The 25,301-nt window shown below is 43.4% G+C and overlaps 1 protein-coding gene across 2 annotated transcripts in view; it reads right to left on the bottom strand.

The window, feature by feature from the left end:
• The window catches only part of Tup (LIM1_Isl and LIM2_Isl domain-containing protein tup), a 37,189-nt gene extending 24,055 nt beyond the window's left edge, over window positions 1–13,134 (bottom strand). Inside the window, exon 1 of one of the 2 annotated variants that reach the window (XM_071697725.1) lies at window positions 11,255–13,134. In XM_071697725.1, coding sequence (XP_071553826.1) covers window positions 11,255–11,369 — 115 coding nt within the window. In that variant the 5' untranslated portion in view covers window positions 11,370–13,134. The remainder of the gene's footprint in view (window positions 1–11,254) is intronic. The other variant, XM_071697726.1, reaches the window with a different exon arrangement.
• Between the last annotated feature and the right edge of the window lie 12,167 nt (window positions 13,135–25,301).

Genomic DNA, 25,301 nt, shown 5'->3' with positions numbered 1-25,301 from the left:
TTCTGCACACCGCCGCGTCCCTCCTCCCTCTCCTGGCAGATAAAAGAGAGCTACGATTGCAACGATTTTGGAGCGACTCGCTACTGGCCGAATGTGGGTGGCGGGTTGTTCCTCCGTTCAGTTGTGGATCATATATTTTGCGATGGCGAGTGCCACGATATTTTTTATGCTGTTCTTTTTTTTTCACGAAAGAGACGATAAATTTTAAAAAATTACATAAACATATAACGCAACAGAGAGATAATGTTATTTGTTTATAATACAATACCTAAACGTTATTCGCAATAGACAATAAAATCTACGATTCGTCCCCCCAAAATGCGAGAAGTCGCCGATATGCAAAGCCCGGAGTTTTCAAGCTCGTTATTTTCAGGCAGAGAGAAGAAAACATTAAAAAGAAATGTGGAGATTGCTCTATGGGACAAGAAAAAGAAAAATAAAAAAAGGCAGATGTAGATGGATGCGGCAAAGAAATGTAAGACGTTGAAGAAGAAGAAGAAGAAGAAGAAGAAGAAGAAGAAGGCGACGAAGAGGAAAAGGACGAGTGGATGGAAGAAGAGAGAGAGAGAGAGAGGGAGAGAGAGAAGAGGAACAAGGAGATATCTTGGAGTAGCTTGCTACTACGCGGGAGGATGGGAAGGGGGAAGCGGCGCCGGGGTTTGTGTCGAGGATGTCTGGTTGGCAGTTCAGAGGCGCCGACCCGGTGTCCCACGGCGTTCGTTTGGTATTTCATTAACACCTCCGCTAATTATTTCCCTTTTTTTACCGGCCAGTTTCGTAGCGGAATCGGGGAATGCACCTTACAAGACCGCTCGGTGCGGCCTCCTCTCGCGCCTCTCTCGAGTCCGCTTCTCGAGCAGCTGGCCGCCCAAGATACGCGCGTACAAGCCGGTGAATGTACGCAAATATACGCGAATGCGTGTACGCACGAACACGCACGCACGCACGGACAACATGCATGCATGCGTCCGCGTAAGTGCGTACGGTCGGCCGTCTTTAGCGACAAGAAAAAAAAAGGAAGAGGAAAGGGTCGGCGCGGCGGACGGGAGAAGTAGCGTGCAAATTTGCGAGCGGTATCACGTCGGCAGAAATGTAGAAAATCGCTTCGCGATGTCTGGTCGAGCGGATCCACGGCTACACCTGTCTACTCGTGATAGATGCCCCGACGACAACGACCAGAAAATGTTACCGAGTAATTCGATACGCTTTCTCTCGGAGGTACAAAGGTACGATTTAAGTCCCGTCGACTGTCGCGCACGTACGTGCAAAAGTCTATTGCCGCCGATCTTCCGCCGGGACGATGAAGAAACCAGCTGTTCGACAAGTAAAGTTATTCACAAATAAATTAGGAAAGATGTAAGACGCGCGCAAGATATATGTGTTTGAGGCGCACGAAGTCTCGGGGAGAGAGACCTGCCTGAGTTACCGGAATAACGACGGTCCTAATCGTCCAGAATTCAACGCGGGATCTCGCTGGCGACGTCCGGCCGGAGATGACAAGCGCGCTGGACCGGGCGCAGCATCCTCGGCGCCGCACCGCCGATACCGCGGGCACCGCGCGGTCGACACTAAATTTAGGGCGTACGTTTAAATGAACGAAAAGGCCAGTCCTCAGATATCCCCCGTTGAAATTTATGTAGGTGTTGGCCGTGGCTTTTATCAGTCCGGCCGGCATTCCTGCGCGTCCACCCGGCGCCCCGACGTCGCCGCCGAGCAGGTTCTAATTCGTGCGACTCTCCGAGTCGGTCGCACCTCATCCCTCCCTTGTTGTTCCGGTGATCCACCCTGCACCCGGCGCAAAACAATGCACCGATTTATTTTTATAAATTTTCCTCGCACTTGAGATGCGACGTTCACTCTGCGCCGACCTTTTTGCACGGAGACAAAGCATACACAAGCAACCGAAGGATTATCCGCGTCTGCACTTCTATCTTTCAGAATTTCGATTTTGATTTCCATAGAGTTTCGCTCGTTTACCCTTTGCTCAACATTAATCAATATCAAACAATTAATTAAAAAACGATCTCAGCGAGGGTCAATTTTATCGAATGGATTTCTCATTCATATTCATTCTTCTAAGACCTCCGCGTAAGAAAGTCCGTTGTATTTGTCTCATTAAATCATTTGATAAAAATATCTGGCTTCTCTTTTATCGGCAGATTATTACGAAGAAATTAGACACAAGGGAAGGCTAAATATTCTTATCCGTAACAGATTTATACATGTACTAATATAGACTAGCGAGAAGGAATGTAGCATAATATAGCTGTACCTAGTTCTTGCAAAGAAACTGAATAAATCAAATTCTTTTATATCCGGATTAGGAAGATAAAGCTATCGCTGCCTCGCTGTATCACAAACTTATATATGTATGAATTGCGCAATTATTTTAAAAATATCTTACGACGAGAAGCAACTATTTAGCGATCTAATTGTAAGATGAACGGAATAATTATTATCCCAATTATCGTTTCGCCTCTCGTAAAAGTGCGAAGGGTATAAAGATTTTTTACAGCCACCGAAAAATTCTCCGAGGAATCCCTTCGTCAAACATTGGCCGGCACTTTGTGGCCGTCCTACCGTACAAATTTCGCTTCGCTAAAACCTGATGAAATGGACACGTGCCTCGCAGGCTTAGGTAAACAGACGGACGACGCCTGTCTGCGTTCCTCGCAGTCCGAGAGACGTGCATGTACGTTCGCCGCGCGACAAGTGCACGTATATCGAGACGTGGCCGCAGACCTATACGACCACCCATAGCAGGTCCCGTTGCGATTTCTCGGGAGGAAAAATCGTCCGGGAGAGAGATCGGGAACGACGATAAATTGAACATACCGTACCGCGCCCGAGCGACGATTACGCTTCTTTATAAGCGACCCGAGCGCGATAAGCCCTCTCGAAACCTCTGCAGCGGCAGCGGTCCCTCTCTCGTTAGAGGGGTCTAATGACGGGAAACACAGGACCCCACGTCCGATAGTCCGGTGTTGTAAACCGGAGACTCTCCGAGGGTCTGGCGCCGGGCGCCGACCACAGCCAGGACCGGACATCTTCGGTCCGGCCCGATCTGATCCGATCCGCTTCGCTCCCCGGGCCTTCTGGACTTTCTCGTGGCTAGAACAATGACCAAATGGCCCGTGAACGGCCGTGACCGTAAACCACAGCAAACGTACTTTTTACGTGACAATCGCGCACGCCGCTTCCTGTAAACCGATCCTGTACACCGATGCTAAATCTCGCCTCGCGCGAACGATCGGGCCCTGCGACGTGTGACGTCGACGTTCGTCCTTATACATATACAATACGAATCGGGGGACCGTGATCAGTTTCAAGACGATTTTTCATCGCCTATTTCAACAACGATAACTTGATCGATATGTCATCATCGTACCGTCCTATACATTAGAACGCCTTTTTATCTCGATTCGTTTCTGTCGCGTTTACCGCCACAGAATGAATTTAGATCGTTATCGTCGCATCGAGGTGCGAGCTCGCCAAAATTACGTGGTTTCGAGATGCGTCACACATCGACGACGGATACCGATGTCGTGATCCTTATCGCACCGGTCGACCGGTTAATCAATCGACCACGCGATAATGCGCGGAAACGTTATCACACGTCTTGTACCGTGCGTCCGCGACGCCTTTTTCCCACCGGGCGGCACGCCTTTGATCCGCGGGACGCATTGATTTTTCGTTGTACATGCTCCGCGAAGAATCTGTCCGATCGCCGATAACTCTGTGTACCGAACGATTGCGTACGCTTTCGGCTCCCTCCGTCCGATGCAGGATCCCGAGAATCGTGGTATCATCGCGACAACACGCCGTTGTCGATTTTGATTTTCACCGATAACAAACCAGATATAATTCCGCGGCGCGATCGCCTATCTTGCTGCCCTGCTGCTTTCTAATCTCTCTAAACTTGCTATGAATTTAAATATACACAAATATTAATTTTTTAACCAATATAAAACTATCGTAATAGAGTTTTATATATAAATATCAAATTTATTCTATTTTGACGCAACAGCCTCTTTCAATTTAAAATACATTTTTTATACACTTATCATTTTATACGTTTCATCCTACAAATGTATTCAGGTTGCTTTCGTTCTTTCAAATATCGTAAGTGACAGAGGGCTGGTTAAAAAATAAATATAAGTAATTTTTTTTATATTTTTTTCCCAAAGGAGAGAGATCGAGAGAAGGGGCGAAAAGACAGAGAGACTCACGTCGAGACACTGATATATGTCTACGCGCTTCGATAGAAAAGGCCCCGCATCTAATTCAATTGCAGGCCGCCGTTCCGCAAACACTCATGATAATTCAATCAAGCCTACCCTATGACGTTATATCCACTTTCCGCCGCCCCTGCCGGGCCTAACCCCGTATGATGGCACCGCGCGGAGGGTGGAAACGGCTCGTAATCTCCGTATGAGAACATCTGCACTCTAATCGGCTGATGATTTCCACCGAAGCCGATCCCCCGCTTCTTAACGCGCACGCGTCTCTCCTCTCACGCGTACGAAATAAATCGTTCGTCGGCATGAGCGTTCGCGGGGCAAACAATCGGGATTAGCGAGATGCGAGTTGAGAGCCTGGATCTTTATTTCGCAGTTGATAGCAGCAGACTGGTTTTTCTAATCCGGCAGACACTGGGCGTCGCGGTCGTTGTAGATATAGTCGTCATTTTGAGAAAAAGCACCGCACAAAACTGGTTTTTTATTTTAAAAGGTTTATTAATATATTCGCGATCGTATACTGTATACTATGCAATATCGTATACATATTCGATGAGGTTCCTTTATATGAGCGAACATACTTTGAGAACTAGGCATTGCACTTATTTATGAAGATATCAATAAATTTTTATGAAAATTATTTGTAAACAATAGCAGGCGCAGTAAAATAATAAAACTAAAATATAAAATTGAGAATTGAACATGAAATATAATTTTAATTTTAAAAATAATTTGTGTATGAAAGTGACATATAAAATAAGAAACTAAAGAATTTATTAGCATAAAATTACAAAAAAGAATCTAAAAAAATAGTTATAAATAATATTTTGATATAGTATTATAATAAAAAATATATGTGAATTACGCTATATAATTTTTATTCTTTCATTCTCAAAAACAATTAGTAAAAAAGAAAGTAATAAAAGTAAAGTAATTTTTTTACATAGAATATTAATTTAATAGAATTTTCAATTTTGAATTAAAAATTTATTACACGGATCTTGCAGAAGAGAAACTTATAAAATAGACACAAATTAATATGTACACTGCTGGCAAAAGTTGGAGAGAGAGAGAGAGAGAGAGTACATGTAAAATTCAAAAATATTCCAGTAAACCACTATTCAAAAATCCGATTCATGCCTTATTCAATATCTTTTTCTTGATTTTAAAGTAAATAAGCATTATATTTAGCATAATTGTGATTAACATTGTTTAATTTACACTGTGGTTAGCATTGCTAGCACAATGTGATTAAGATCGTTTAATTTAAAAAAAAACGGACTAAGATCATAAAGCCTTTTTTCCGAAACTGAGCTGTGAACTATTTTAGAAGATAGATAAAAGAGTCTTCCGTCAGAAAAAAATTAATAAACTTATAACTAGATTACCTATAGATTAGTAAAAAAAAAGTGATTAAATGTAAAGATGGCTATTTTGACAAGAAAAATGTCGAATACTCTTCAGTGTCTAATACTCTTCTTTTTATTGTGTTAAAATATAACTTTTGTAGCGCTTTCAAATATTTTATGTTATTTTTCATTTAATTATAAGACAATGAATAAGATAATGAACATGTGTTAAATTATAATGCATAAGTTTGATTTCATTTCATATTGTAGACATTTTTCAATTAATGGTCTCAAGCTTTTGGTCGGCAGTGTAGATAAACGTTTGCTTTCTGTCATACAAAAGACGTAGAGTACTATGTCGTCAGAACAAAATTTAATTCGCGGAAAGACGTACTGCTGGCACGAATATGTTAAGCTCTTTACGAACTAAGTCCCACTATTTTTTTTACGACTGAACCTATCCACCTTAAAAATTCTTACGAAATTTTATTACACTCCTGTAGCCTCTCACCTAGCATAAAGTTCTTCCCACTCGACAAAACTAATTTTTTTTCCTGTGTTAAATATAATCCCTTTTCACCCTCATTCAGAGAAATATCCAAAATATTTTCAGAACCTGTCAGTCGTTTGGATCTCGGAAAGAGAATCCTGTCTTAGGCATTTTCGGAGATATCTACCGGTCGAAATGGTCATTGTTTCGTGACTCCTTGTCGGGAAAGAAATCGCCAGATACACAAAGTATTGTAGCACATTACATCGCGCACGTTTGGTCTAATTGCGTTAGAATCTGCTCCGCGCGACTCACATTGTATATTAAGAATATTATAAATCGGCGATATGTAGATGCGAGCGCACGCGCGCGCCTCGAAGATGGAAGGAAAAGAAAAGAGGAGGACGGATATTTAAATGTTTAACGTCGCGGGGCAGAGTTATGTGCGCCGGCGAGCGAGGAATCCCGGCGTTAACGTCGCAGTCGTTTTCCATGCACGGAATGCTGATACCGCGTAACTCTGTTTCAGGGTCTAATCATGCAAATGTATGAGCCGTTAATTAAAACCGACGTAAACTGTATCTCGCCGCGGGACGCGAGGAGGGAAGGCGAGAGTGGAAGATCGACGGGTTTTTGCATCTCCCCGACTGCGGCTATGGTAAGTAACGCGAGTGAATTTTTCTCAGTTTTCGAGCGAACGCTTCTCGCTCTGAAAATCCGTCGATCGTAAATGTAGCAGAAGAAACTGCACGTTGCAACGCAATTCTCAACTAGAGAAATTGAAAGACCAATTAACATGATCATACAGCATATACTTGCACGTATTTTATAAGCGCATAATGTCGTGTGCATAACATTGTTCATTATATACTGTTTTATTTATTATGTTTTTCATACGGTATGGCTTCTACAACAAAAAACGTGATCTACTTACATTTGAAATTACTTAAAAATAATTTGTATATGTATACATGAATGTAGGGGAAAACGTTTCACATTCTTCGGAAACGGCTTGAGGTAACATATTCTCTCCCCTATTTTGGTTACCGAAAGCGGTCATTATCAAAACGCGGAGAGTGCGCGCGTGGAGCAAAACCGGCCGAGCTAATTATTTTCGATCGCGCGACTAAATCGAAGTACACGTCCCGCGGTTAGATAGAAATAAATGAATCGAACAAATTCGCGGAATTCCGGGTAAATTAATCGTCTAGAATCTAGATGCTTCAAATAGTCGCTGGAATTTCGAACACAGTCACCTAATCGCGCTAGCCGATAATCAAACTCATCCAAAGTGTAAAACCGAGTACTCTTTGCATAATAAAACAATCGAATTATCTGAACTTTTTTATTATCATGGCGCAGAGTTATCACCGAGATGTCTAGTGGATAATATCCACTAGATATTAAATTTTGCCAAAGTTTTGTAGATGTTTCGATTAACGAACTAAGTATGCCTATTCGCCAAAAGAGGCATCGGAATACGGATTTTTCTTCACATCGATATCCTTTTCATACCGCATCGAAAATCGAACTCGCGTCGTGATTATACCGCGAGCTCGCATTACTACGATCGCGCAATTCCACGTTAATTTAATTATTCTTTGTTTTCGGCATGCGGCAGTGCCTGGCATCGCGGTCATCGACTTAATTATTCATCCGCCTCATTGAACACATTATCGAATTAATCGCAAGCATAAATTAAAGATCCGCGATTTTATCGTTGACGCGCTCGCACTCGCCATTCTTACTCGCGAATAATATAGCGCCGCAATAATTATAAGCGATAAACACGGTTGATATTAATGTTGCCCCCGCGATAATTGCGACTTCGTTGGATCGCACGTACGCGCTCGCACGAGCGCGCGTGCAAGCGCGCGCGCGCGCGCGCGAAAAACACGTGTTAAACGCAACACTGTAACATTTAATTACAGAAAATCATCGGCGAATCGTTTCGCGCCGTTGAATATTCCATGTATCCGATTATGAAAATGCGATAACTCGCGTTAATAATAAATGAGCACACGAGCGCCGGTTGCACGTGGAAAAGGCTCGTCGAGCTCCTGCATGAGCGGCGTCATTGACTCCGCTGTACAACGGTAAGCTCCTCGGGTTGTGTAACGTATTATCAGACACGTTCCTATTCCGAATCCAGTAGTAAGCACCAATTTTACACCCAAGATCGCGAATCGTCGCGATGTGATGTATCGGTGAAATGAGAATTAAGCTCTCGTTCTCTTTCTTCTTTCTCCGTCTCTTTCTCTCACACATTTATTCTATTGCACATGTATCTATTAAATTGCTTAAATTAATCTTTTCCTTTTGTAAGTTTTCATCATTCTTATATCAGCTTGGTTTCTAAATGTAGCGCGACATGCTAAGAACAATGAATTTAATATTTCCGCGCTTGAGAGGACGCTATCCTAGAAAACGCTCAATAACTAGCGATATTTCTGCCTTTCTCTGCCCTTCCCTCTCTCTGCCATCTCTGTAGAATGAGGTTACATGAAGAATGTAATTTGGATGTAATGTTCGACATGTAGTATGACGATATTTCTCTGAATGCCAGAATTCGATAGATGATATGATCGCGGATTAATTTTTAATTTTATCATTATCACAAAATTTAGAGCCGCAGCGTTTGTCGTCGTCAGATATTATGACAAGCTTTTCCGACGGAAATATATTAAACGATAGAATCTCGCGTTCGCTGCTAAACAAGTGTCGCGACTTGCCGCGGTAATTTACATCTTGGATTAACATTATCGTTCGTTATGCACGCGACTTGACGCAGTGTATTAGCGTATGCTGCATGCCGACGAAGGTTTTTGCCAAATTAACGATGAGTATTTTAAAGAGACGAATAGCGTCGACATACATATACATGTATATGTATATGTACATGCACTAGAAACGTTCCAAGTTCTCTTAGACATGTTGTGGCATTTCTGTAATCGTCTTTAAGCAGCGAGATAATTAACGATTGATCTCGATCGCGCATTTCCACAGGCCCATTAACAGGTTTCACGTTTCGTTTCACCCTTTTCTCGAATCCTGCCGCTCTTGCGACCGTCTATCCTTGATTTACCGTCAATATTACGTCGGAAAATACGTGGACGATAACGCGTCTTCGGTAATGGACGACGTTCCAAGGTTTATTTACCACAAGTGCACTTCATTAATTGTAAATTGCTCGAAAAGCATCCGCGGGATCCGAGACCGGCGAATTTTTTTTTCTTTCTTTCCTTTTTTTCTCTCTCGCGAAGGTTGAGCGCGATCTTTTTATGATTTGCGCCGCAACGCGCGTCGTCGCCCATAAATCACGCGGACTTTAACTGCCGGCTTATCATGCGACAAAAAGATTTTATTCACCTGCGATGACTAGACACGCGTACGACGACTTCCCGGTAATTTCAATGCCAACGGCATTGTAACGACGACGTCGCGCCGCGAAGCTGTTTCGCATGCTTACACGCTCGGACCAAAGTATCTGAGATGCTGTGTGTCGCTATGGTGTGATAATTTAGCGTCGTTTGTACGTCCAGTTCGCGTTAAACGCTCGATCTAACCATTCGAGACGTATATATGTCGTTGCCACTGGATCTCTTTTCTGTGCGATTTCAAACCTGAGAGGCATCTACTATTTAGTAAAAGATAGTTGTAAAATTGTCGCGCGTTATTATTAAGCGTTACTCGGATATCTCGTGATAACCGCACGAATGCTCGAAGACTCTAAGAAAGTGATTTAGAAGCAGAAGCCGGAGTTACAAACGAATATACGACGCTCCACGTCGCACGATGCTCCGACAAGATTATATCGTAAAAACAACTACATTGTTCATTCTGAACCGAAGGTTCGCATTCCCAAGCATAGGCGAAAATTGATTGATTTCGATTCATTTCGTTGCTGACTTCGATTCCGCGATTATTCGAACCACAAAGTTTAAAAATATTTGAAGAAACATGGTTTATATTTACATTTTATAACTGTATAAATAATAATATATGTGTATATATCAACGGACGTATATCGCCCATGTTTAATGTGTTTGTCCTCTGATTTACGCTGACCCAGCGTGGACGCGGTAAAATAATGAATACGAGAGGATGATTATTTGGCCATCTAATTACGCGACGTGTGCGCAACGAAGTGACACGTTAAGCAAATTGCCGAGTGATTGGGTTTTTTAAACGTTTAAACAGCAACGATGTAGCGAGCCATGCAAATCGTCGTTAATTGATAGAGAAAAACCATTATCGTTAAAAAAGGGATCAATCGAACAAGATTATCTGCAATGTAGTGTCTGAGCAGAATAGCTGACTTATAATTTCAAGACAGTGTTTTATGCTTTAAATCTTTGTTTTTAGCAACGCACAATACTGTCTTGTGTCTCAAGTCTTAAACGAGTGTACAAAGTGTCAACATTGTAAGACTTGAGACATAAGACAGTATTGTGCGTTGCTAAAAACAAAGATCTAAAGCATAAAACACTGTCTTAAAATTATAAGTCAGCTATTCTGCTCAGGCCCGTAGGATCAATTGAGACACTCACGACAAAGTTCAGTCACTTGCTGGACGAAAATTAGAGCAATTCGTTGCATACGCACACGAGTTTTGCGAATGAAGATCGGTGGGAAACGGAAAATATCATATCTCGTGATCAATGTCTAATTATTTTTATATTTGGAGCCTGCGTGAAATAATGAGTATTATTGTGGACATCTAGTAGCGTTTCTACCTTACTTCGCACAGATATTATGTCTTTATTAGGCTTATGAGCAACATGATGGTAACTGGTTCCTACGCGTCGCGAAACTTCTTCTTCAGATCATTTATTATCATGTATAAGTCCCGGTTTACCATAGATGTTTTACGCTTTAAGCCGTAAGAAATTGACCAATCATAGTCGATTATTCTCTTCAAATTTGACCGTGATTGATCAATTTCTTAAGGTTTAGGGCTTAAGACGTCTACTGTAGACCGCGGGATTAAGCTTCTTGGAAGTGAGACTGGTCAACTCTATGAAATCGAAAGCAGAGAAAATTGATGAGGTATTGCTCCGGTATTGAAATTAAGGACTTTACAAAGAGTTGCGTTTCATTCCCAAGAGGGAGATAACTCGTTAACATATCTTAAATCTGCGTGAAAAACGAAAGAAAGAAAAGGCTGAGATACTCACTCTGCGTGGGATCGGCAGGCTCGTCCTGTATATTGACCGGTGAAATTTTCAGCGATCTCGGAGGGCCCTGAAAGCCGATGGGCCCGGGCCCCCCGGCTGCGCCCACCCGCTGCATTACGCCGGCAGCCCCTATTTCCGCAGCTCTGCCACTCCTGCGCACCTCGCGCGACGGTTTTCGAGCAATCTTGAAGCCTTCGTACGCCGACCACCGGCCGTACCCTTTAAACTCGTGAAACTTCCGCCAGGCGTGTCCTGCTACCTTCGAGACGTTACGAGAGGCTCACCGAGAGTCGAATCGGCACCGACAAGGAAAACATACAATGCGTAAGGGTCGCTTTGGGTTTTTCTGCTGCTTTTCCGTATTTCAAGTAATTAAAACTCAATTCTCACGCGTTTAAAAAGCGGAGAACCATGCGGGGAGCTTTTGTTCAATAAACCACACGATATCGACGTACCCCGTCGGGACTCTCTTACATTATTGTATTTCATCGAAACGTTCAGTAAGCAAACTTTAAGTTGAAACTGAGTTTCACAGAAATTTCAAATTTTAATGAATTTTGGAGTTAAATTAGTCTCGACCGGGTGTAATTGGCGTTCCAATGTATCTGTTATTCCGGCTTTGTGTCGTTAGCCTGTCCAGTTCGATCAACACTTTCACGATCTCTCGCTTCGTCGAGAGTTCCCTCAGTTCACCCGGGTTCACTCTCTCTCCTCTCTTCCAACTGAATCCTCTCTCTCTCTCTCGCCGGGTTCGCGACTCCTCGCTCGATTCTTCCGCTCTAATTCCTCCTCGGGATTTTCGTCGAATCGCCGCACTATCTCGCGATACGATACGCACTCACCGAATATCGCGAAACTTATCTTACGAGTTCGGCGAGAGATTTCTCGTGATTGTCAAACGCGAGTACGATCGTAGACACGATCGACGATGACGCAAAACTTCAACAACATTCTTGATCTCCCCGGTCGGTTTCGTCGTTCTTGCCAGAGCAACTGGCTCCGAAATCGGCGACTTGCCGATTTCTCGGTCCACGATCACCGGGATCGCGACACGATTACGTTCTCACTCATCAGCAGCGCGGGACGACGTAGCGACGAATATTCCCGTTATTGAAGCCCTCGAGGAGACGAGTCGAACGATAACAGACAGCGGCAAGGACAAGCGAAAGAAACGTTTATTGTGGCAGAAGCTGGACGTGACGTTTGGAGAAAGGTAGAGACCATCACGGAAAAGGAAGGAAGGGGACAACGGGACGGTGGGACGGGAGGGGAGCAGGTGAGAAGAAAGAAAGAAAGGGCAGGCATCGAGAGAAAGATAGACGGAAAGGGAGAGAGGGAGAAAGAGAGAGAGAGGAGAGAGAGAGAGAGAGAGAAAGAGAGAGAGAGAGAGAGAAAGAAGAAGAGAGACGGCACGGTTGCACGAAACTACCCCGACGAGACTGACGACGCGGGGCCCCGGGAGCCACTGACTGCCAGTTAGGCGTCTCGCTATAGTCTGCTCGAGGATCCGACCCAACCTAAACCGGACCCCACTGCCGGATCTTCCCTCCCCACTGTCCGCTTCCGTCGCTCTCTCGCTCTTCCACCCTCTCGCTCGCTCCCATTGTCAGTCCCGCGACCCCCGATCCCCACCCGGGCCGCGCTGGTGGATCTCTATAACTTTCCCTACCACCTTCGGGCGTTCCTATCGAACGCGAGAGAGCGGCGCGCGACAGCGAACGATTCGTCCTCGCGGCGGAGTCGACGCCGTCCGGGATCCACGCCTCCGCGGCCTCCCGGCGAGCCGGCAACAAAATGGCCGACGCGCACCTAATCGATTCGCGCGTGTGCCTATCCTCTCTCCTGCCTATCCTCCGCGACTCCACGCATCCTTCTCCTCCGCCTCGTAGCCGTCCACCTCCACCGCGTCGCTCTCCTCCTACCGACGCTGACGCCGCGTTATCTCTTTCTCCCGCTCTCTTTCCTTCTCTTTCTCACCGCCTCTCCTCCGTCTCTCCTCCGCCTCCGTCGCTCCTGCACCTTCCTTCTTCCTGCTACCCTCCTTTGTACGCCTCCGGTTGCCCTTCGTTGTTCCTTTGTCTTGTCTCTCTTCTCTTTCTCTCTCTCCATCGCCGCCGATATATCGTCGTATTCACCCACTCGTCTTCGCCGACATATTTTCCATCGTTTCTCTCCCTCTCGCCCCTCTTCCGCGCTCTTTTCCCCCTCCCCTCCCTCCCTCTCTCTCTCTCTCTCAACTCTAGCTCTTTCTCTCCGTTAATCTGCTCGCTGCCGTGATGCTACCCGATGAGCGGTAACCAAAGGCCGGTATCTATGTCGTGTTCATGGCACGCTATGCCCGTGTCCGCTCGACTGCAGCTCGCGATATCCTCTCACCGCGTACTCTCTCTTTCTCTTCCTCTCGTTTGTCTCTCCGGCTGTCTCACGATTCCGCTGTACCGATATACCTATCGCGGTCCACTATCTCACGTGACTCGCGACCCGATCGTTACAACCAGTCACACGCTTATATACTTTTTTTTTTCTGTTCGTAGGGTTAATCGAGCCGTTAAATAATTTCGTGATGGAACGAGCGAAGTACACGGCTAGATTGTTTAGATTTCTATACATTAACGCAAACTGGGACCGGTAGTCGCCTCGTATTCGTGGCCGAAGAGATACGGTTCGTCATCGTCGTGGATGAAGCTAATGGCGGCCACTTATATGCGAGATGCGCAATTTTTCGAAATTGACAGACATCCCAACAATCCCCCTCTCCCGCCTGTTCCCTTTATTCCGCGTTTAAATCACGAAAACGTTTCGGGCTCTCGAACTGTTTTCCTTCGCCTCACCGTCTTCCTTTCTGAGTAAACTGTCGCTTTAAAGGAATATTCGAGGACACACTTCGAACGTGTCTCTGGTAGAGAACGGCGGGACTCTTCCTACCGCCGCACGAGGTATCGATTAGGTCGATTTCTGCGCAATGTCCGACAGAGGCTTGAAACATCGCGCAGCGAAAAGTTCGGTTCGGATTCCATCGGATGAGAGAAGGGGATGTACCGTAGCACCCCTTTTAATTCAGGTATACTTGGCCGATATCTTTAAAGATAAATCGAAAAGCTTCGGCATGTGCGAACGGCGGGGATCTAGGCTGCATTTTGTCTATTAATTTCAGATAAAAAGTGACGGGGCAATTACGAAATTAAGAAAAAAGAAAGAAAATGGGAGCGACGTAACGATAACAAATGTATGGGGACAATGACGAGAGGGGTAAATTATAATTACTCTTGAGTACAAATATTTGTTATTTGTATTTTAATCCTAGAATCACAATGCGGTTTATCTCGAATCGGAATCACAATGACTATCTATATTATTAAAAAGCTTCTCTCTTCTCCCCCCCCCCCTCTCTCTCTCTCTCTCTCTCTCTCTCTCTCTCTCTCTCTCTCTCTCTCAGTTAAAGGTAATATTCATTATCGATAAAATATTTGCGAAATAAATTGTTATATCGATCTTAATGTTTTTTACGCAATAATTTTTAATTAAATTCGCACATGTATAATTCTCTCGACATTGGGTCGAATCGCTTGTTCGTGTTGCGATTCTAGGGGTTGCCGTCTTCAAAACGTTCAGCTTGTTCTCGTCTGTAATAACAATTTCTTTTACGGCAATTTTGCCTCCTGGAACATTTAAGAAGAATCGCACTGCGATTTGGATTGTTATGTACGCGCTACCGTTCCAAAATTGAAAAGCATCGAAGCGCTGTTATAGAAAAACGAGTTAACTTACTGAATAGGAATTTGAATCGAATATATGGAGTCTCTAAAGTGCGGAGAGGTTCATGTTCGTCGAACTCAGTCGCGTATATAATAACACATTCTCTTAAATTTTTCAGATTAATTCATTTTCGTCCGATTAGCGGAGAAGCGATTTTAATGTCGTTGGAATAGACCAGATATCTCGCCCTTATCATCGACGATAGGGAACGATGTCGGATGACAAAATAAAATTTTCGCTCGTCCGACGTTTTTCGTTCGGACGTTTTCGCTCGGCCAAAGTTTGAAGCGCGTGCGTGTTTCTCGCGGAAGTAAATATTTCCTTCGCGCTCGTCGGATCGGTGTGATTCATTCTCGCCACATTATCCGACATTATGATTCAACGAGCGAGCTTTTTGCCCGAAAATTCTCGTTAAAACGTCTGGTCTCTATAAGACACGTCGACCGCATGGCTGTATCAATGTTTGACAAGATTACGTCTGCTGAATGGCGGATTGAATATCGCGGCATTTACCGTTTTCGTATTCCAACCAGAAAAAAAACGGCATTATCTGATTAATTAGAGCATCTTTTTTTCTAAACGTATACCAAATATCGCGCGATCTTTCGAAAGAATAATTTCAGAAATCTTTCAATTAGATTTTATTATAAAACACATGCGTTTGATAGTTATAAAATAAATGGAGCAGCACAGAATTAAGTGTGTTGGCGACTATAAATTAAAAAATCCTATTTTAATTCCTTTCGTAAATTATAATTTTTCACTCAATATGAACTTTATATATCCGCATGAAATTCAAATTCCAGGATCGTTTGGTAACACAATTAAAGACGATAAAACTATCTTAAATATTAAAAGTAGAAATTTCAGAAGAGATTTTCTTGCATTTGTTTCGAATGTCAGAAACGTTTACGTAAATATCATTTGCATTTTTTTTTAAATTGATATTAATATGTAAACCTACTCTCCTACAAATAATTTCAAGTGTTCTGATAATTGCTATAATAATTACGAAAATATGTGAGTAGATTCTCTGTGAGAACGTTGGGAACGAAAATCGAGGCTGTGGTCAAAATGTCTGTATATAGTTGGAGAAAGTACGCGATATTTAAACAAGTGTATTCGTTTACAAGCGCATTAATGTAAAAATTGATATCTAAAGTCCGTTCGGCACTACTAGAAAATTATCGATCGATCGATCGAAAATATTAACGAAAGTGAAAGCTAATGCCATTATACCTCGTTATTGTAGTTTAAAGTGGATATAAAGATAAGATATCTCAATAGTACATTTGCTAAATGTGACCGTCTCGTTCGCGTGAAATATTCAACATTACAGTAATTTGCAATAAAAACTGTTCTCTCTCGGCTATCCATTGATGCTGTCCTTGCCGCTTTAGTGTATATAAATTAAATTAAACAATATCGACGTATTCTAATACCGTATTCACACTGCTGAAACGCGACGCTTGTATAATCACAAACAAAATCGGACGGCTGCAATTACATAATTAATACAAAACGCAGCCCTAATTGGAGATGAAAGTGCCCCGATCGATATTGTCGATCTCTTCCGGTAAAACCGAGTTCGTTATCCGATTTCGCAGGATTAATATTGATCTCCTTTCAGCCGCGACGAAAAGAATAGTCCGAACTTGAACGCGCGCGCGGACGGTGATGTATAGGCGCGGCTCGCGTGTCGCACGACACAACGGCGCGATTCAAGCGGAAGCTCCTTTCTTCGAAGCCGAGGCTGAAAGGAGCTTGCGCAAAAAAAGTGGAAAAAAGAGCAGCGGCCTCGCGTGGCGTGCTGCGATTCGCACGGCAAAAAAAAGAACGGGAAGATCTTTCGCGGTTCGCTTGCGGCGCATTTAGCTAATCCGCGCTGCGCCAGAGTCGATCGACGAGCCGAAAGGAATACAATATCGGGGACTGGCCATTTTGATGATAAAAGACCCAGCTTGTCGTGCAAAACGTGTACCTCATAGTCTGTAGAGAACTTTTTTTAAATGCAAAGGTATTAACAAAAGTAAAACTTAAACGAGTAAACAGAAACGAGCGTTGTGAGAAAAATTCAAAGAATTGTGAAATTTTAGAATCTGGTATGTCAAATGTTTTATTTCGTAGCTTATGGACGATTTTTTTTAATGTTAAAAGACTAGAAAGAATCGAAATTAAATAAATAAGCAGAAATATTATAATAAAAAATTAAAGAAAGTGAAAAATTATGATCCGATGGTTGAATCGTTGATATAGAAAAACACTTAATCGACATCGTTTTAGTTGTACAACAATTTTAATTGTAATCAATACAGCGCGAGTCTCTTACCAAAGAGACTGAAAGAATTTCTGTAAACGCTCTTTTATAAGCCTCTATTGCGGATAATGTCGACGAACGAGCGCGCATTTGGCCTCCACTTACGGAGGAGGTTGCTTGAACGATTTTATGCATTCCAGATGCTTGTACTGATACTTCGAATGTCACGAAAATATTACGGAATCGTCGTTAGAGCGAAGGTAAACGTTTCCGAACGCTTTTATTATCTCGATGAGTTCAACGATGAGTTCAGCTACTATAGTACAAGGGCCGTACCACGTTTCACGGGAACGTATATATAATGTCTTATTGCGTTTATAAAATCGCATGTAAGCTAAATTGAATAAAACCGCGAATTTTCGGGATACGATTAGGAAACGTGCGAGCGGGAAGATAAGTCACGAGCGATACATTTTGACACGATAACATACGTTCCAACTTACTATAAATGTTTGTGACGTACACCTCGTGGTGCTCGTAAAACTGTCAGTACCATTACCATCAAGAGGCATTAGGTCGATTTACATCGAAATTTACATATATGTCTTTTTTAATGCGAATCGACAATATAGTTATCATACACAATCGACAATATAGCTTTCATCTTTAAGGTAATTAAAGAGAAACACACACATAGAGCACACGCTCCTAGTGAGAAAATAATTTAATTATTATTTTCTGCACTAATTTAATTATCATTTCTCATGATTTAAATGTGATATCTATATGTATAGTTAAATTTACATTTGTTAATGTTGAATTGAAGAACGTAGTCCAAAAACGTCTGATAAATGACGATTCGATTCGATTCTTTCTAATGCGCCGCAATCGGTGCGGAAAAATGACGAAAGTCCCCGGCGCCTTCTGACTCGCCATTCTGAATCGAAAAACGTTTCTCGGCGATATCGAGTGTCGGGAGATCGTCCATCTTAGCGACCGGTAAAGCGCAGCGCGCTTCGAAATTACGAGATTTTACAATGGGGAACGCGGCGCGGGACGCGGGACAGGGATGTCTCGTGAAGTGGGAGCGTAAAGGAAGGCTTCTTAAGCGGCTCAGCGCGTAGGAGCGTGTAGATGCGGGAAGCCGACAAAGCTATCAGCGCCGAATGCATCCCGGAGCAGATGCTTCTCTCTTCAGTGCCTCTTTCTCCGGCCTCTCGTCTCCAGCCCCTTTTCTCTCTCCCCCTCTTTTTCTCCCTTTCGTAACTTTCTCGCTTGAACCTCTCGAAGGCATGCACGAGGCATGCCGATGGTCCGCAATAATTCACGCGAACTTCAAAACGCTTACAACGAGCCGCCGCCACTGCTGGAGATTCGTCGTTCTACTCCCCTCTATTTCGGGGTGTTCGGCGCGACTTCCCGAACTAGATAGTAATTTGACACGAAACTCAACGCTCACGAGAAATTCTCTCTCTCCCTCTCTCCTGTCTCTCACTATTCCTCTTTGATTTGAGGTTTCGTTTCTACTAATATTCGTGGAATTGCGAATTAAAGGAAGATAAAAGGATGTTTATAAAAAAAATTTTGTTCACTAAGTTTATAACAAATATATTATGCCTTTCTCTTCGTTCTCATTATAGATATAGAGATAGGTATAGATAGATATATAGAAAGAATTACTGAAATACCCTTATATAGTTCTCCGCGTAGAGAACCGAGATTGGTATACGTTTCACTTAACTAGCGTGCTCCGTTTCGCTCGGGAAGAGTTTGGTCGTCGGGAGCGAGACACGGAGCTTAATCACAGAACTATTCGCTGTTACGACACTTAAATCTACATAGCAGGGGCAAAGGACGCATTTAAGGGTGAGGGACAAAGGAGGGGTGAGGAGGGAGAGAGAGGTAGGAGAACGACGTTGCGGAGAGGGCGCAAAACCTAGGACGGATTAAGGCTTTCTTTCGCACTGAGAAAGACGCCTCAGGGCACCGATTGACCTCCATATTCACGACCACCCGTCGTATCGGGAGCCGCTCTGAGCCGCTTAAGTAGGTAGGATTTAGTTCCGTGAAGCGACAACGAGTCGTGGCTGCCAGTCCCCTGCGCGTTAAGGCGCCACTCGCTATTCTTTTTCCTGCTACCTTACAGAACCAGGTCTGGAATCCCGATGGCGAGTCTACAGAAGCGCGTTCCACACCGTCGAGATAAAACAGTAACACTGACAGCGGTTTATCAGTCCAACGACGGCCCGTTGAAGCAGAGGAGGCCAACGTTTTGGACAAACATATGTATAAGCGAGTGACATAAAACTAGCAAACGTCTAATTCTCGTTAAGTTAAATATCTGCGTCGTGTTCGCAAAAAGCGCGAAGGAAACAATAATTGCTTCCTATAATTTCTGTTCGAGGCTAAAACGAGTCTCGAGTGCGGATGTATGATAAATTAATTGCTTGCTTACCTTTCGAACGGTTCCTTTCGATTGTACTCACTGTGTATAAAATAGTTTCAATCTTTATTAAGGTGCTCTTCAATTGATTGTCCTGGATAAACTTTCATTTTTTCTATGTAAAAGTGAGCGATTAGGATTGTTCTTTATAGAAAATCAAGTAGCACAGTTATATACAATAGATTTCTTAATCAATTAGAGAAAATGCCATTTACGGTCCGGGCTGGATCTTGATAGCCTAATAATAATATTTCTGTGTGAATTTTGTATACTTTTTTCCAAACTCAGTAAACTACGCGCGCGATATTTTGTCGGTCTTTAAAACGCAGCTCTTTGTTGGAACAGTAAATCCACATACTTTAAATCGATAGTTGATTTAACTGTTGATTTAACTCATAAGCATTCTTATTAAATTAGTGTAAAGAATTTATTGCGAAAAATATTAACCCAGCCAAGTTTCAAACCTGGGTCTCTTCACATTGCGTGACAAACGTCTTTATTCGAACACTGACACTGTATATTTATCGCAATAACAGGTTAATAATAAGAAGGACATTCCTTCTTATTGTTAGTGAATAGGAAAAAAAGATTTCTTAATAAAATATGAGAACATGCGATATGATATTCATGTTGGTGCCCGTTGTCATAAGACATGTTACACTGAGGATTGATTTCAGCGATACAAAGCAAAAAAACGTCTTTTGTTCACAGAACTGTTCTTCTGAAAAAAGAGAAAGTTAGTACTTGTTGAAATTTGTCGACGTGTCGGGACCGTCCGTGAAATTTCGAAAACCGAAATCTGCAAAAACATCAATCACGTCTCTCCAGACGAATATCGATAAATTAGTACTAATGAGGGTAGACTTTGGAAAATGTACGAAACTCAGGTAATCTCGTAAATTCCGAGACACAATCTTTCAACAGTCTCTCCACGATGTTTTGATCGAAATTTACCGTGTCTGTGCGTGACATGTACATGTATATTGCAGGCAGAAGCAAAATTCTTCGCGTAAGAATCATTATTAAACGACAATTAAAAACCATTGTTCATAAAATTTTCAAGGATTTAATATTTAGCTTAAATTAATTAATTCCAATGTTTTTAATTCCCACATCTCGTACATAATTTCAAAATTTTCTTGTCCTTTGAACCGTCACTTAACACATCGATACTAGAAGGAAAGGGTTAAAACAATGTCAATTGCATCTAATTCTTTGACGTTGCTGTAACTGTCTTAATGAATCATTACGTACATTTGCTATCGAGAAATTTCCGTGAGCAGCCAGTAATATTTAAAGTAAGATTGTAAGAAGGGCGACGCTTTCCCCGAGAAGGGTTCACAGGCTGCTCCTGACGCTGCCGTACAATGGTAAACGTTAAGTGCGTCTCGTATCGTTGCTTCTGGCGCCAGACTTTACGACGCGTGTCTCGTGCACCCTTAACGACCAGGTAGTTCGGTGATCCTGCTGTCACCTTCATGGAAACATTTTTCGAGCGTACATATTTCACGTGTGAGTCACCTTACTCGAAATCCCCGTCCGTGTTGTCGAAAAGGAAACAAAAGGATCTTGCAGTTTTCGCCATTCTCATGCATATCGGCAAGCGGATGAGAAGCTGAGAAGCTATCGGTGACGAGAGAGAGAAACGAATAGAGAGATTGACGCTTTTGTAGTCTTTTATTAAACAAAATTTCACCACTCGCGAATCAATCAATCTGTGTATGGCGACGATGAACGATGGCTGTAGCTCTAGGGCAAGTTGGATTTTATTTTAAGACGGCTAGAATTTTATACGAACGACGGCGTTGAACGCCAGCCTATACGGCATGTACATGTACATACGTACGTGTGCATCGAGTCACTTGTGTTCGACTTATGCTCGATAAGCGAGCTCTACTTCGTCCATAGATAGTCCTGTTCCTCCTGTTGTCTGCTAACACGGACTTGAGCATCGCGCAAAAAGAATGCATTATTTCGAATACAATTTTATAATTACTACCCCCCCCCCTCCCTCTCTCTCGCTATCGTACAATATATTTTATGCATGTTTGTCGCTGCGGAGACGCAGATTTCATCGCGTTCATCGTTGTCGGAAAAAGCTAGTTCGTTCGTGTCACTTTTTTTTTTCAAAACTTCGAATATATCGTTATCATCGCCAATCGCGATTCCTCAAGCGTTACGTATTATTTTAGCGTGGCGAAATCAGCCGCTCTTTAGTGAGCGCACGTTGATTTCCGCGAGCGTGCCTGTATCGGCGCCAAAAATACATGCTCTGCGCGTACTCGCGCAGCCGCGTGCGTACGCGTGTGCGTGAGCGCGGCGTTGATACACGCGCGAGCGCGCAGGCTGGTATAGAAACGGATGCTATACTACCGGCGCGGTATGGCCGCACTCTGCACTTCGACGCGCCGTTATCTCGGCACCATCTAGCTTGGCTAAAAGCTTCTCCCCATCAACCTCCCTCCTTCTGTTCCCTTACTACGGGCCTGAAACCTTCTCCTAGCCGACGCCGCGGCGCAGCGCAGCACGGCGCGGCGCGGCGCGATGTTGCGGCACGTCGTACCCCCGCGTGTCCCAATTTTTCTTCGAACTGTTACGCTTGTGCCGCTTAACGTCCATGGCAAGCCGTATCTCGGTTCCCTCTCGTATACGGTTAACAACGACGGAATAGCGACAGAACGATTTGACTATAAATCCAACATTCGATAAAAATGTTCTCGTATCTTTTTTTTTATTAATACAAAACAATATTATATTACAACGACTTGAAAGTCAGGAAACGATTAAGAAGTGTTCAAAAGGGAGAGACGGATCATAAGAAAATATATTTACGATAGTGTTTAATGATTGGACATTTTTTTTAGCTCTTTATCTTTACATATATTCTTTCTTTATCTTTAGCGTTATATGCGTTATAGGCGCAAAATCGCGCGATATTTGAGCATATTAGAAGACTACTCTTTTTTAGGCGTGCAATAATGACTTATAGCTAAATTGCACTAAGGTTGATTAAATAAATAATTCTACATCGACGATTAGGTCTCCGCTTCTACTCATTCGTAATCTGACGGTTAGAGTAGTAAAATGTGTGTGTGATAGAACATGTTGGTAAAACTTCAAGAGTTCAACGCGGATCGCGCATTGAAAAATAATCCGAAAACCCGAAAGTCTCTGGAATCCAAGACGTACGAAAACCAAAAAAACTGAGAAGTTTGGTAATAGGTTTGAAAATTTCGATAAGTCGCAAGAACATCCATCGAGGGATTAGAGGATGGAAAAGTACGAAGATTGTGTGAGAAAATCTGAGGACCCAAGTTAGGAAAAAAGCTTTATTTCACCTGGACGTGCCTTTGTCTCCGGTTAAAAAACACAGAATTTTGCCTCAATGTCTTGAATACGTGCCGTTACGGCTTATATTGTTATAGTGTTAAAAATGTAGCTAATCTCGCTTCGCGGTAACTTATAGACCAGAGATCGGCATTTATTATGCGTAAGATGCAGGTATCATAAACACCCATACGAATAATATAATAATAGTTAACGAACAAATATTGTATGTAAAGTAAATGAGTTACATACATTGAGATTCTCGATTATCGATTTTGCGCGGATGTCGAAAGCACTTTCAAAGTACGTGGTTGGAGCTATTATCACGAGATAGAGACCGAGTCACCCTCGCGGGACAACCCGGCTTCTATTTTCCCATGTACAGAGTGTCCCGGTATTCCTCCCGCAGTTTAACTATTTCAATCGCAATGATCCCACGTGTCACGTCTCGCCAAAATTTCGATCAGCGACCTCATCTCAAGTATTTTCGTCAAGTGATATCCCGACGATCGTTCCTTCATCCAAATTAAAACAATGATAAATTAACATTAATAAGAAAGAAAGGCAAGACTTTTACTAAGCATTTGTATTCTCGGGATTTAATTTTAGGAAATATCGAGGTTGATAAGGAGCGTTATTTTTACAGCGTGTTCTATAATTCCAGATTCATCAATGTCTACATTGTTAAATTTGTAGTGTCAATTAACTAAAAAAATGTTTATTCAACTAGATCAATGGAGTTAAAATATTGTTTTGCGTTAAAATAATAAATTTCGACACACATGGTAGTTAAAAACAATAAAATGTTATTTAACTCAAGGTATTGGTTTAAAATTTCATCTTTTTTAATATTTAACAATGTATATATTCAGAGGGACAAAGGGCGTATCAAAACCGCCAGCTTTCCCTTTGCTATCTCGGATCTATTAGATCTTCAGCTGCGCTGAAATTTTAACTATCCTCGTGAATCAAACGTCGGAATAAAAATTCTGTCGAGGTAACGCTCCCGCTCGAGATTAATCGTCGAACAGAGAGAGCTCCGTTCGTTCGCGTCCGCCCTCCTTGACGTCATATTTTGAAGGCGCAGGAACAGGAACCTTCGTCCTCGACCCCCATGTAACTCAGGGACGATCGAGCACCTTCGCTTTCCCGTGTGCGAGGAATCGCCTCCATATTGGCGGCGAAGGAAATATCCTCGATTGTGTATTCCCGCGACGCGACGGTGACGCGGCGGTGTAGCGAGAGTCCGGGACATCCTGTATATATACACACAGGTGGACGTGCCCCTGTGTGCGCGCGTGCGTGTCTCCATGGACGCGGAGAAGAGGGAGAGGAGCAGGATCGGACGGACGTAGGGGGTAAGGGGGGGTTTCGGCCGCCGCGGTCGCCGTACGCGTCTACGCGTCTACGCGCATTTACGCGGGCGGTAAAAGCGACGGTCCCGCGGACGCGCCTTGCGCGGGCGCGCCATATCGATCTGCCGTTTCCAGGGCCGCTTAAACCCGCGACTCACGCCCGAGTATAATAATTCATGGGTTCAATGGCGAGCACCGCAAAACGGAATTCCGATGGGAGCCGCGCGATGGCTCGCGTCTTCCGGCCGTTTAGATCGCCGCGGTAACGACATTAATCATCGCGCGCTAATAAAATCGCGCGACACGCTACGCGACGCGGTATAGCTCCCACGGGTGGCTATCCTAGAAAAGAGAAAGGAGCCCCGATTTTTTTTTTTTTTTTCGAATCGAGGACACGATATTTTACGATCCAGTTTGATTGAAACATAATTATGAACCATTTACTGTCGTAAAGATCGGGCGCTACGCGAACACGTGTTATTCATACGTAAATGTCGAGTGGGACAGTTGCGATTCGAAGTTGCAACGAGATGAAAAGAGCGAATCCGTTATTGCCGCGTATTTCGCAAAAGTCATGCATTAAAACGTTTCTGTTGTCCCAGTCCTGTATATTTATTGGTACTCGTCGTTTCCAAGACACCCTGTATAACGTTACACTCGTGTGTGCGCGCGCGCCCGGCAATGACGCGGGGCGACGCAGCGGCGCGGCGTCGATCTTTGATCTACGATAGAACGTCACTTTTCTCCCGTGGACCCCGAATCCTGTCTAGCGAGAGCAACGTACGCGCCTGCATTCTGCAGAAATAAAGGCCCGGGCACGTCTGCTCCGATCGGCCAACAGGCGGGTTCTCTATTATTCATAATAAACAGGATCGCACGCACCTCCGATTTGTATCCGCACGCGGATCT

Source organism: Temnothorax nylanderi, unplaced genomic scaffold (assembly GCF_030848795.1).
Source record: "Temnothorax nylanderi isolate EJ_2023f unplaced genomic scaffold, tnyl_v1.0 TNYL_tig0013_pilon, whole genome shotgun sequence".
Classification (NCBI taxonomy): Eukaryota; Metazoa; Arthropoda; class Insecta; order Hymenoptera; family Formicidae; genus Temnothorax; species Temnothorax nylanderi.
The sequence above is the reverse complement of the archived record's forward strand: the minus strand, read 5'-3'. Positions and strand labels throughout refer to the sequence as shown.